Consider the following 14286-nt stretch of genomic DNA (forward strand, 5'->3'; position numbering starts at 1 on the left):
CACCAGTCCAAACAGCAGAGAGAAGAGAGAAGAGGTCCTTGCATGGCTGGTATCCAGTCACCGTTGCTATAAGATTTTCAATGAGGTCCAAGAAGCAGGAAATATGGGGACAGCTCCAAAGCCTATGGAGCAGCATAGGACGGTGCTGGAGACACCATTGTTGTGGGGGAGTGGAGGACAGCGAAGTTGAAAATGGAGAGTATGCTTGGTGCATAATCTTAAGTTGCTGCTCCCCCCAGAACTCGTTGGTGATACATAGGTGGAGTTGTATCCTGCCAGGATATAGTTCTTTGACTTTGAGAAAGACAGATCTGTATCCCACGAGGAGAATTTATCCAGACTTGAAGGCTTGAGAAGGGGAGATTGCAGAGGCTTGTAGATGTGCGAGATTTTGAGGCGTGAAAGGTCAACAAGAGTGTCAATAATGGAGGAGCGAAAACCTTTATCTCTATCAAACTAGTTTCTTGATGCACATAAAGGAAATGGTGGGTTGGTAGGGGTTAACAGGATTGTATGACATGAAAGGGGAGAGTTGATCCTGAGGGGAGATCAAACAGTTGTGCCATAGTGGACAGTCCATGGGAGGCCCATGTGGAAAAGGCCGCTCCCCGTTGCGTTTGTGGAAACATGAGGTGACCAGTTATTGGGAGATATCTGGATATAAAGGGGGAAAGTGTCACGGAACCATGAACCAGACGTACAACAACAGATAAGTGAAAATAAGAAAGCTTTATTGAAAAACAAGCTATAAAGCAAAAGAGACATGAAACACGTTGGAGATCCGCATGCCAGGAGGAAGCGCAAGGGCATAGGCTACCGGGTTTACCCTGCGAAGCACTCGGAAGGGACCAACAAAGCGAGGCGCCAGCTTGGGAGTGGGCACTCGAAGGTTGAGGTTGCGGGTGGACAACCATACGCGGTCTCCGGCCTGGTAGGAAGGAGCAGGCGCTCGTCTGCGATCAGCCTGGAGTCTCTGGCGCTGCGCAGAGACCTCAAGGGACTTCTGGATCTGTACCCAAGAAGCACGTAGGACGGAAAGGTGATCCTCCACAGCCGGAATATCCTGGGGAGAGAATACCTCCGGTAACACGGCAGGTTGGAACCCATAGTTGGCCATGAAGGGAGACGTCCCAGAGGAAGAGTTCACCGCCGTGTTCCTGGCAAACTTAGCCCAAGGCAGGAGGTCAACCCAATTGTCTTGGTGATCGGAGACATAGCAACGAAGGAATTGCTCCAAGGCCTGATTGGAACGTTCTGCGGCCCCATTGGACTGAGGGTGGTAGGCCGAGGAGAAGGAGAGATGAATCCCCAACTGGGAGCAAAAGGCGCGCCAGAACCTGGACACAAACTGACTCCCCCGATCCGACACAATCTCCTTGGGCAAAACGTGCAACCGGAAGACCTCCCTGGCAAAAATCGTGGCCAACTCCTGTGCAGAGGGTAACTTCTTGAGAGGAACACAGTGACACATTTTGGAAAACCGATCCACAATCATGAGAATGACCGTATGGCCTCGGGATGCAGGGAGGTCCACAATGAAATCCATCCCCAGGTGTGACCATGGGCGCTCCCCGGTGGCTAAGGGTTGCAGAAGGCCCAACGGAAGGTGCCGAGGGGACTTACTCTGGGCACAAACGGAGCATGCCGCTACATATGCGGCGATGTCGGAACGTAGGGAAGGCCACCAGAACAGACGTGATACAGCCCAGGACAGCTGATTCTTTCCAGGATGCCCCGCGGTCTTGGAGTTATGGTAGGTTCGCAACAACCGAGTGCGCAACTCCTCAGGCACAAAACATCTGCCGTTGGGTCTCCCAGAGGGAGCACCAGATTGAGCCGCCAAAATCTGCTCACCCAGGGGAGAGGTCAGGCTGGTGCGAATGGCAGCCAGGATCTGATTCGGAGGTATGACCGAAGTCGGAATCGACTCCTCCCTGGACAGGTCGGAGTACTGCCGTGATAAGGCATCAGCCCTGATGTTCTTGGAACCGGGTAGGTAGGAGACCACGTAATTAAAACGTGACAAGAACAGAGCCCATCTGGCCTGACGTGGTGTCAATCTCTTGGCCTCAGAGAGGTAGGTCAGATTCTTGTGGTCCGTCAGGATGAGGACCGGAACCACCGAACCCTCGAGCAAGTGCCTCCATTCTTTAAGAGCCTGCACGATGGCCAATAACTCCCTGTCACCAATCTGGTAGTTGCACTCCGCGGAAGACAGTTTCCGGGAGTAAAACACACAAGGAAGCAGAGGACCCTCTGGTGTTCTACGCTGAGACAGAAGGGCGCCTACTCCCGTCTCAGACGCGTCCACCTCGAGGACAAAGGGCAACCCAGGGTTGGGATGCGACAGAATCGGAGCCGACACAAAGGCGGACTTTAGAGCCTCAAAAGCTCGGATGGCCTCGGGCGGCCAGACCTGGGAATTACTGCCCTTCCTGGTCAGATCCGTGAGAGGCTTGGCTAGCATGGAAAAGTCCCTGATGAACTTCCGATAATAATTGGCGAAGCCCAAAAAGCACTGCAGGGAGCGAAGACCACTGGGCTGGGGCCACTGTAAGACAGCCGAAACCTTCTCAGGATCCATGGAGAACCCCTCAGCGGAAATGATGTAACCTAAGAAGGTTACCTGGGATCGGTGAAATTCGCATTTCTCAAGCTTACCGAACAGCTTGTTCTCTCGTAACCGTTGCAACACTCGTTTGACATCCAGAATGTGGGTCTCCATGGACTCAGAATATACCAAGATGTCATCCAGGTAGACCACCACACACTGCTGCAACAGGTCACGGAAAACATCGTTGATGAACTCCTGAAAGACTGCGGGCGCATTGCACAGCCCAAAGGGCATAACCAAGGATTCATAATGACCGGTCCTGGTGTTAAACGCGGTCTTCCACTCATCGCCCGCCTTGATCCTTACGAGGTTATATGCTGCCCTCAGGTCGAGTTTGGTAAAGACCGTGGCCCCTTTAAGGCGATCGAACAGCTCGGAAATCAAGGGTATCGGGTAAGCGTTCTTGATCGTGATGCGATTGAGACCCCTGTAATCGATGCAAGGCCTCAACTCACCGCCCTTCTTTTTCACAAAGAAAAATCCAGCCCCTGCCGGGGACGAGGATTTGCGAATGTGTCCACGTGAAAGCGCCTCCCTCACGTACTCCTCCATGGCCTCATTCTCCGCTACCGACAGTGGATAGACTTTGCCACGAGGAGGAACGGCACCAGATTGTAACTCGATGGCACAATCGTATGGGCGGTGCGGAGGTAGGGCAACCGCGCGCACCTTATCGAATACATCCCGGTACTCCTCGTATTCAGGGGGCAACAGAGAGTCAGAGGAAGTACACAGCAACTTGACAGGCCCATGGATGCAACTAGCCCCACACTGCGGTGACCACGCGAGGATCTCGGCCGATCTCCAATTGAAAATCGGATTATGCTTCTGGAGCCAGGGGTACCCCAAGACCACCGAGTAGTGTGGAGATGAAATAACCTGGAAGCAGACCGACTCTCTGTGGACGGCACCAATGGCTAACCCCACTGGAAGGGTCTCATGAGTCACGTGTGGCGGCAGAAGGGGTCTGCCGTCTATCGCCTCAAGAGCCAGAGGAGAACCTCGAGCCTGCAGAGGAATGGAATTGGCGGCAGCGAACACACTATCAATGAACAAACCACCAGCACCAGAGTCCACCAACGCCTGGGTCGTCACCGAGCCCCCGACCCAGGAGAGGACAACAGTGATCAGTGGTTTGTCAACACGGGAAACCGGGGACGGGGAGACTCCACCCAAGATCTGCCCCCGACAGGATCTCAGGTGCGAGCGTTTCCCTGGACGGTTCGGACATGCCAACCGAAAATGCCCACCGAGACCACAGTACATGCATCGGCCCTCGCGTCTCCGGAGTACCCTCTCCCCCTCGGACAGGCGAGCAAACCCCAGCTGCATGGGTTCACCCCCAGACAAGTCATCCCCAGGAGGCGTGGGAGGAGAGGGAGGCACGGGTGGGACAACAAAGGTAGGCGCCAATCTGTTAGGAGGCCTCCGCAGACTCTCCTTAAAGGAAGGTCTCTCCCTGAGTCTGGTGTCAATCAAAATCAGGAAAGAAATAAGAGACTCGAGCTCCACTGGTAGGTCCTTAGCTGCAACCTCATCCTTCAAGGCATCCGAGAGACCATGAGAGAAAGCAGCGACCAGAGCCTCATTATTCCAGCCCACCTCTGCTGCCAGGGTACGAAACTCAATGGCGTATTCAGCTACGGATCGTGAACCCTGTCTGATGGACATAAGGAGCTTCGCAGCAGAGGCAGCACGAGCCGGCACATCGAATACCTTCCGAAGAGAAGCAACAAAACCGGAAAACTCGGCAACCACCGGATTGTTGTTCTCCCATAAAGGGCTGGCCCAGGCCAAGGCCTTGTCCGAGAGCAGCGAGATTAAGAAGCCCACCTTTGATCTCTCAGTGGGAAAGGCATGTGGCAGCAACTCGAAATAAATGCCCACCTGGTTAAGGAAACCTCGGCACTGAGTTGGCTCTCCCCCAAAGCACTGTGGAAGGGGGGCAGAACCGGACATACCCCGAAACACCGCAGGCGCAACAACAGGTGTCGGGGTAGACTCTGGCGCAACAACCGGAGCGGTAGTAGGAGCGGACCCAGGAGCGACAACCGACCCATCGGCAACGGGAGCGAAATGAACCGTGCGTTCAAGCAGGGTTTGCAACGCCACGGCGAACTGACCCAACAGGTGATCCTGCTGATCAAGTCTGGCAACCAGCGTGGGTAGTGAGGATGGCCCTGCACCGTCAGAATTCGTGGCCTGGGGTACCGTGCGTTCAAGCAGGGTTTGCAACACCACGGCGAACCGACCCAACAGGTGATCCTGCTGATCAAGTCTGGCAACCAGCGTGGGTAGCGAGGATGGCCCTGTACCGTCAGAATTCATGGCTTGGTCCTAATGTCACGGAACCATGAACCAGACGTACAACAACAGATAAGTGAAAATAAGAAAGCTTTATTGAAAAACAAGCTATAAAGCAAAAGTCCAAACGGATGGCGAAACCGATGCAGAGTCTTTGCGAAGCCAGGGGTCAAGAACCAGCAGGGTAGTCAGACGAAGCCAGGATCAGGAACCAGCAGGGTAGTCAGACGAAGCCAGGATCAGGAACCAGCAGGGTAGTCAGACGAAGCCAGGATCAGGAACCAGCAGGGTAGTCAGACGAAGCCAGGAACAGGAACCAGCAGGGTAGTCAGACGAAGCCAGGATCAGGAACCAGCAGGGTAGTCAGACGAAGCCAGGAACAGGAACCAGAAGTAGCAGCAGTCTTAGTAGCGTGTGAACACAGGAGGACCAAGCAGGGAACTGAAGCCACAGACCTCCTATATATATGAGCTAGGTATCCAGCTCCTCCCAGTGGGAAGGAGGAGCCGCAGGGTGGGAGGCTACAAGAAACCCAGAAACCAAGATGGCCGCCAGCACATGTCAAACGAAGGAGAACAGCAAGAAGGTAAGACCATGACAGAAAGCCCCAGCTTTCTCCTAACTTCCCTCCAGGCTATTTGCATATCACGTAATAGGAGATTGTGCTTTAGCGGGGGGGGGGGGGTTGTCTTGCAATGCAAGAGAGCGGCCAGTCCACACGGGTCAACCATCTGGGATTCAAGGTCAAAATACCAGTCCATACATACTCTGTGGAGGCAAGATAAGTTGTATAACCGAATATCCGGAGGATTTGCACCCCCCCTCTTGTTTAGGTAGAAAAAATTTGTGGAGGGAGATACGAGGTTGTTGTTTACACCATAAAAAGGAAGTGAGAGATTTGTATAGGGTGTTGGTGTCTTTGTGTCTCAAGAGAAGAGGGATAGTCGGTAGGTGCTATAGAAGTTTTGGGAAGCTGACCATTTCAACAAATGGCATCTGCCCAGTAGGGAAATGGGTAGGTTACACCAATTTTCTAGCTCATTAGTAATTTTGAAGTGAATGGGGGGAAAATTGAGGCGGTAGAGTGAGGAAGGCGACTTGCCTATACCTAGGTATGTAATGTAAGTTTTCGCCACAGAAAAGGGGGAAAGAGCCGTCCAGGATAATGACATTAGGAGGGATGCTAGAACAGAGAAAAATAAGAGACGAGATCCCACAAAAGAGCATGAAGCAGCAGAAAAATAACAAAAGCCGAGGCTAGTTAGGCATCAGCGGGGTCTGTCATGATTAGGCCTATTAGAGAAACAAGCCCTTTTTGGAGAATCTTTCCTAGGGCTATGGCGATGCCTGTTGCCGGGTGAGAAGGAGGGAGCAGCAGGCGGTTGAGTGTCCACAGGAATATGGAGATAGGCTTGAATATAGTTGGCAGCTTCATCAGGATGGGTGAAGGATTTCAGTTCTCCAGATTGGTCTGTGAATTTGAGTATGGCGGGGTATGTGAGCATGAATTGAATGCCTTTTTGGACGAGAACGTTGCAGGGGGGCTGAAATGCCTTGCATCTACGGGCGACCTCCTGGGAGTAGTCAGCAAACAGTAGCAGTTTGTGGCCGTCAAGCTGGAGCGACTTAGCATTTCAGAAAGATCTGAGGATGGCTGTTCTGTCGACATAGTTAAGGTATCCAACTATTATTGGGCCAGGGGAGTGACGGCCGTTTTGAGGGGGTCCCAAGGCGGTGGGCCCTTTCAATAATAAATGGCGTCGCTATTCCCAAAGCGTGAGGGATGCGAGATGTGCAGATTTCAGACAACGAGCCTGTATTGAAACATTTAGGAAGTCCTATGATTCTAAGATTGTACGTGCGGGAACAATTCTCGATATCCTCCTTTTTTTCCAGAATATATTGCTGAGCCTGGGCAAACTGCTGGTCACTGGCATGTGAAGACTGCACCTCATCTTCCAGATCAGATAATCAGTGCTCAAATTCGGAGCGTCTTTTAGCATGCTCCCCCGTCTGCCTGCGGAACTGTGAAATGCCCACCGAGACCACCCTCTCCACGGCTGCCATGATAGTGGGGGATGGCAGCTACTGCTTGTGCCATACGTTGGCACTGTTCATCTTGTGGGGTCGCTGTGGGATCTGCCAGGAGAGATAAGGTAGTGTTATCCCCCACGTGTAGTGCGGCGGCCTTGTTACCTGGCAGGGGAGTCACGGGAGGAGTAGTGCCTTCCTGGCTAGGACCGGGGCACACGCTGGAGCCGTTATGGACCACAATTTGGTTCATAACTCCAGCCTCGCAGGGTGGGTAGGAAGGATGGAGGTTTCACGAGCGATGGACCCGGAGCCGCTGCGCTTCACTCCTGTCTCATAAGGCGCTGACACCGGAAGTCTGCCCAGGTTGCTTTGACAGCGGCTTTCAGCTCATATGCATTGCTTGTTCTGGTGTCTCTCATCTTCCTTTTGACAATACCCTACAAATTCTCTATGGGGTTTAGGTCAGGTGAGTTTGCTGGCCAATTAAGCATGATTTGGGGGGCCACGTCATCTGCTGGTGTTGATCCACTGTGTTTTTATAAAGTCCAAAGCCAGCGCAGTCCTCTACTAGGAAATTCAAGAGCACTTCATGGTTCCCTCTGCTGACCAGCTTTAAGAAGATGCTGATTTCATTTTTCAGCAGGACTTGGCAGCTGCCCACACTGCAAAAAGTACCAATACCTGGTTTAATTATCATGGTATTACTGTGCTTGATTACCCAGCTAACTCGCCTTACCTAAATCCCATAGAGAATCTGTGGAGTATTTTCAAGAGGAAGATGAGACACCAGACCAAACAATGCAGATGAGCTGAAGGCCACTATGAAAAAATCCAGGGCTTCCATAACACCTGCTTCCCCTCCATGCAATGCTGCATGGATGCAGTAATTCATGCAAAAGGAGCCCTGACCAAGTATTGAGCGCATACTATACTGTACATATGTGTATGTGTGTGTATGTATAAGTAGAGAGTCATACTGCACCAGTAACAGGGTCACAATAGCTTTGGGATTCTTTGTTTCAGTTCCAACCAAGATAAGCTGATGAAGGATCTAATGAAGGAACAAGATGTGATGCAGAAAGCGAGCAACCCCCATGTTCTCCGTCTCCTTGGAGTATATGAAAAGGTGGAAGGCAGTCTTGTAGAGCATGGACTGGTCATGGAGTATATGCCCAATGGTTCTCTACACCATCTCTTTGAAAATATCCCAGATGTCCCATTTGATTTGAGGTTCCAGATTCTTCATCAAGTGGTCCTTGGAATGAACTACCTTCACAGTCTGGATCCCCCAATAATCCATCGGGATCTAAAACCCTGCAATGTCCTTTTAAATAAGCATTTAGATGTTCAGGTAAGTGACCTATGACAACATAATGATACAGCATGAGTAATGGGAAGCTGTCCCCATTAAAAAGTTTCACCTTCATCTCCCTTCCCGGTGAAAACCCCAAACTTTTGGATTTTCTCTCACTTTCTGTCTCAGTAGTAATAGACAGGACAATCTTCTCAATCAGAACAAAAGCAGAAATATGAACTTGACAAAAGGCTTAACCACTTGCAAGGTCTATCTTTGCAGTATACAAATGCATACAGTTGCATATCTCAGATGTTTACAATATACTTTTTACACCACCCACTTGTCCAGAACAGGTGCAAAGTTCCTTTCCTCCAGGGCTCACTTTGGCCATGAGGAGTAATAGTGCCCATATTGCTTCCCCATAATAAGTCTATGCAAACCCTCAGTGGATGTGCTGGTTTCTAATGGGCCACTGGGGAAAGTCTGAGGAGAGTAACAGTGCGTAGGTTCTAACTATTCCAAGCAGTGTATACAGCAGCATCAGAGACACGTGGGCTTATGCTGCTGAGGGTGGGGTGGGTTAATGTGGATTGGGTGCAGATTTAGAGGATACATGTATATTCCTATTATATGGGCAGGCCAACAGATTCAGTGGATAGCCCCCCCCCCCCCTACACTGCTTTGTTTTAGCACCCCTTCCAAAATCCATGTAAAAGTAACAGGTGTACTATGAGTCAGAAGAGTCAAGGGCCCTCTCCGGTGTGATTGGCCTGGGTCTGAAGACTGGTCGAACAGACATTCAGTGCTGATTTGTGGAAGGAAAGGGAGTAAGTTGTAAGCTCTCCAGTGCTGATTATTTCATACAGCTACAGAGCTTTAGCAGAGAAAATGTATGTATTAGCAGCAGAGAAACGGGCTATCCAATCAATCTCTTATAACGCCCGAAATGAGCAAAGTATAGGATTGCTTCAATGTTGTTCTATATTTTAGCTATGGGCCCACACTCTGCACTAAATATTTACAGGCATACCCCGCTTTAAGTACACTCACTTTACGTACACTCGCGAGTAAGGACACAGCTTGTTCAGCTTGGCATGACACTACTCCCGGTTTTTAACATTGGCGTCTATGGGAAATCTTGGTCAGCTTGACATGGCACTGCTCCCAAACCATAAGTGACAGGGATACCAAACTTAGGGAGCACCGAGAGGGGACCCAGGACTACAACATATCCTGTTTGTGGCTGGCCAGCTTGCCTAGGTAATCTACTATGTCATAGTCCTGGATCCCCTTAACATGCTCCCCAAGCTTGGTGTGCTTGTCACATGGTTTGGGAGCAATGCCATGTCAAGCTGACCAAGATTTCCTATGGAGCTAGTGTATTTACATGCATTGAGAAATGAAAAAAGGTATTGCTTCACTTTAAGTACATTTTCGTTTTACATACATGCTCTGGTCCCATTGTGTACTTAAAAGTGGGGTATGCCTGTACACTATATGTTCAAAAGCATTGAAAACATCAGCCTCACAAACATCTAATTCTGAAACTGAGGTTATTAATATGAAGTTGATCCACGCTTTGCTGCCATGGCAGCTTTTTCTATTTATGGAAGGTTTTCTACTAGATACTGAAACACAGCCAGTAGGATTAGCTTCTATTCATTCACATGTAGCACCCTCTAATGTGTGCTACTAGAAATGAGAGTAGGAGTCTGGGTTAGACCTGAGTCATTAAACCTGGGTCAGGGTTACTAGAGGCCAGGGTGGGATGATTCATCCTGGCAGGTCACCGGTGCCTCCCCATGTTTCCAGAGTGTTGGAGAATGTTCTGGAACTAGTGGGTGGAGGTGAGGAGGAGCCGCCCATAATATATATGGGCCCTTAGCCAATCTCCAGGAGTGGGCCTGGCAGGGACTATAGAAGCCCACAAATAGACATGGGCCATGGCAGCAAGGGGTGAAAATGGAGAAGCAGTGCTGAAGGAGGCTGTCAGTGGCCCTTGAGGTACCCCTTACTGGGGGGGGTGTTATTTTGGGCGGGAGCTCGGGAGGCTCGCCTAGATCCCACCACAGGAGGCAGTTGGAGGGATTCAAGATGGAAAGGCAGCGGAGAGAGCAAGGAGAGACAGTTAGTAGATCAGCACGGTGCAGGGACAGACAAGGGGAGAGACTGCCAGCTACAGCAGTGCTCTCTTGAAGACTGCTTTGTGCCAAAATTTCATCAAAGCTTGCCATGGGGAGTCTCTGTGTGTGTGTGTGTGTGTGTGTGTGTGTGTGTGTGTGTGTGTGTGTGTGTGTGTGTTTGCGTGTCAGTCAGGCAGGACTGGTGCAGTGAGTAAGTCAGGAGGACTGTGAAGAGAAACAACCAGGTGCAGCTTGTGGCAGCCAGGTTGGCTAGCATTCTCCAAGCAAGGGGAACTAGGATCAGTGGTTACAGGGCAAGCACAAGGTGAAGTGAAGCTGCTCAGTTCAATTTTGCACTTTGTCAAAGGACTGAGAGTTCCTGCCTGTAATGGGCCTTTGCTAAACTAACAATATACAGTTATTTCCCTCAGGAGTGGGTCAGCAGAAGCTGTACATAGGAACCAAGTTTGTCCAGGTGGAAGGAAGAAGAGGAGCCTGTAAATAGGGTGGAAGTGTCCCTGAAGTTCTGCTTTGTTGTCACACTGGGCATCCCATAATCCTCTACCCCATCCAAGTTATTACCCCCTAATAAAAGAACAAAAACAATCCAAAGACGGATTTTCTGTGTCCGAATGAAAGAAGTTGGGAACCCTAACTTCAGCAACTCCTGGCGGGGTACACACAAAAGCATCCATTAGGTTGACAGCAATGAAGAGTGATCAAATCTGGCTCTCAGTTGCCATTCTAGTTTATTTCAGAGATCATCAGTTAGGTTGAGATCTATGGTTTGTGAAGAGCAATCAGTTTCTTTTACTCCCAGTAAACAATCAGGGCAGCTCTTGCAGCGCAGAGTTTAGACGATTGGCTCATCAGATGGCAATTTTCCACTGAGTTGTGAGCAATTCTATATTTGTTGTTGGTGAGTGCATGAGTACATATATACTGTAAAAATATATGCATTTGTGTCCACTGTATCCAAGGATGTGGGTTTTGCACTCATCCTTACTAAATGCCCTCCTTATCCCATACATACCCTCTTTAAGCCTCTGACCTCTACCCCATCTTGGGCTACTTTAGTCCTTTTCACTAAACTGGTGTGCCACAGTGTACATTTTATGGAACATATGTTGCACATTTACAGTATACTAAGTGGGGCACAGCAGGCAGCAGAATTCACTATCCTATCTGAAGTAAGTAGAAAGTCGGTGACCAAGAGGGTACTTTAAACAAAAACTTTACAATGGGGAACATACTTTTAAAAATAAACCCTGAATTATAAGTGTGTCAGAAAACCATTTTTTTACTGCTCTTTTAGAATGGAAAATTAAGGAAAATGTATCTCCCACCACCATTACCATCACCACCACTATCTTTGCATATGAAACTATCTAAAGATTCTCTCTGATGCCAGTATTTGACAACTCATAAAAATAAATGTATAATTCTTCTTTAACAGATCACAGATTTTGGATTGTCCAAGATTGTAGGGGCTACTGCCTCTTCAAAGCCATCGATTGCAGGGACATTTTCCTACATGCCACCCGAAGCTCTAAATGACCTTAACTATAAGCCTTCAAAATCATATGATGTTTACAGGTAAGAAAAAGATGGCCATGGATTTATAAATTGAATTATGAATCTGCAAAAGCATAAATAGGAAAGACAGAGCACAATGGCTCCTAGTGCAACACTGTTTAATGTTTAAATTTAAAAGATAACAAAGTAACACTAAACCCTCACATTGTGTTCAGAGAACAAGCGTGTCAATGTAAAACGGTAGTGGCTCTTCCATGTGTAGGGCTCCAGGCTGGATACAGGGTAAACTGACAGCCAAAGTTCCTCCGAATCCTCCGATCACTGGGAGACTCGATCCAGATACACATCCAGGTGATCCTCGAGCAGTGCCAGCTAGGATCTGATGCTAAGGTTGCTATGACAACGCGTTTCAGAGAGCTTGGCCTTCTTCAGGTTTGTAAAACTGTGATTGCAGCGCTGCTCTAATAAATAATAATCACCAGAAATATATAAATGTATAAAATTGATCAACTTCAGAATAAATACATAATATATAAAGATCATAAAGTGCTGTTAAATTAAACATCCATTCCTGTTATATCTGTGTAAGTACAATTAAATGTCCGTTAAATCATCATATAGTGAAGAATCTTCTTCAAACCATACAGGTGCTCAAGTGCTCGATCTGTGCTTGATTTGGGGTCTCCCCCTTCTAATTATCTACTCACCGCAAAATGCTTGTTATCGGGCATGTACGAGCTGTTGATCCCTGCTTCTCCACTTAATGTCCGGTTAATGCTGTGAGTAAAGCTTCATCCCCGATATCCTCAAGTAAAGAAAGCCATTCATGGTGAAGATCGTTTGAAAAGCATTTATTTGGGGTAAAACAATGGGGGTATACTCACAAACATAGTAAAAAACACATGCAGAAATACAGAGAGCGGCTCGGCGGCTAGGCTGCTCCCGCAGCATCTACTTCACCGGCCGGAGGTCACGTGGTACTCGCTCGACCAATCGCTAGACGCGTTTCGATGTAAAACACATCGTCATCTGTAGCTGACATACAGAGCGTACCACTGTGTTTAAATGTGTTTAGATTGCCACTCCTACTTTGTATCTAGTTCGTAAACTGATACATTTACTTCTAAACATAAACTACTCATACTCTATGCAACAACTATGTTGGAGTGGAAATTTTGATGGAAAGCATTTCTTAAAATTTCATTACATTGCTTCTTTTAAAAACAGGCTGAGGACACTCAATGGTGTCTTCTCCTGGTAAATTATATAACTTTTAAGCTTGCGATTAATTAGGCTCATACATCTTGCGATTGCTCATGAGCGATTACATATTATTTATACATATATATAAATTCAAATCAATGGTTTGTTCATATATATATAAAATTCAAATTAATATTAAATTACAGAGATCAATGATTACAGGCGGGAAGAAGAATGATTAATACATATAAATATACGTCTAATAGAATCCTATACAATAATAATTATAAATTAACATCTATAAAATTCTGCATTTACAAACAATAAAATATTTAAAAAATTATTATTTAAAATATTAAAAGTCATTGATATAGCAATTTATATCAATTTCAACATTTAACCCTTTAGGTGCCATACTGTCTAATTTGTGAGTCCACCATGTTTCGTTTTGTGAAATAGCTCTCTTCATGTTGGTACCTCTCCAGTGTCTCTCTATTGTGTCTATTGCACAAAATTTTAGTTTGCTCGGATCTTTATTGTGACAGAGTCTGAAATGATTAGATAAGCTATGCTTCCTGAAACCTTTTTTGATATTCGTAACATGTTCTCTTAAACGGATTCTTAATTCCCTGGTGGTACGTCCTATATATTGGAGTCCACATTCACATTCCAATAAATAGGTAACATGGGTGGATCTGCAAGTTATGAATTTTTCTATTTTGTATTGGCGCTTTGTGACATTAGATGTAAAATGTGTTACTTTTTTAGATTTATTGTTCTTTCTACAGGTGCGGCAAATGACACAATTGCCACATCGGTAATACCCTTTCTGGTCTAAAAACGTCACTGTTTTTTTCGGGGGATCGGGTATGTTTTTGGCAATTTTGTCTTTAAGGATGGGTGGTCTTCTGTAAATAAAATGGGGTTTATTTGGTAAAATATTTTTAAAAGTCGAATCTCTCATTAGAATGGGCCAGTGGGTTTTGAAAATGTTCTCTAATTGTTTATATTGCTGGTTAAAATCTGTGCAAAAGGCAATTTGATGGGTTTTCTTCCTTTTCGTGGTCGGTTGTAATAATTCTTTTCTATCCATATTCTTAACTTTCTGTTGGATCTGATTGAGCATAGTGGGTTTGTACCCTTTGTCTTTGAATCGTTGAATCAACTTATTAGAT

At 47.5% G+C, this 14286-nt stretch overlaps 1 protein-coding gene across 1 annotated transcript in view; it reads left to right on the plus strand.

The window, feature by feature from the left end:
• Positions 1–14286, plus strand: part of LOC309569818 (receptor-interacting serine/threonine-protein kinase 3-like) — a gene marked incomplete at its 3' end in the record, with an annotated part of 42379 nt that overhangs the window by 14477 nt on the left and 13616 nt on the right. The window contains exons 2-3 of the mRNA XM_082275821.1: positions 7976–8303; positions 11829–11968. Of these exons, the coding sequence (XP_082131947.1) occupies positions 7976–8303; positions 11829–11968 (468 nt within the window). The remainder of the gene's footprint in view (positions 1–7975; positions 8304–11828; positions 11969–14286) is intronic.

The sequence above is a fragment of the Pelophylax lessonae genome (assembly GCF_965119305.1).
Source record: "Pelophylax lessonae genome assembly, chromosome: 13".
NCBI lineage: Eukaryota > Metazoa > Chordata > Amphibia > Anura > Ranidae > Pelophylax > Pelophylax lessonae.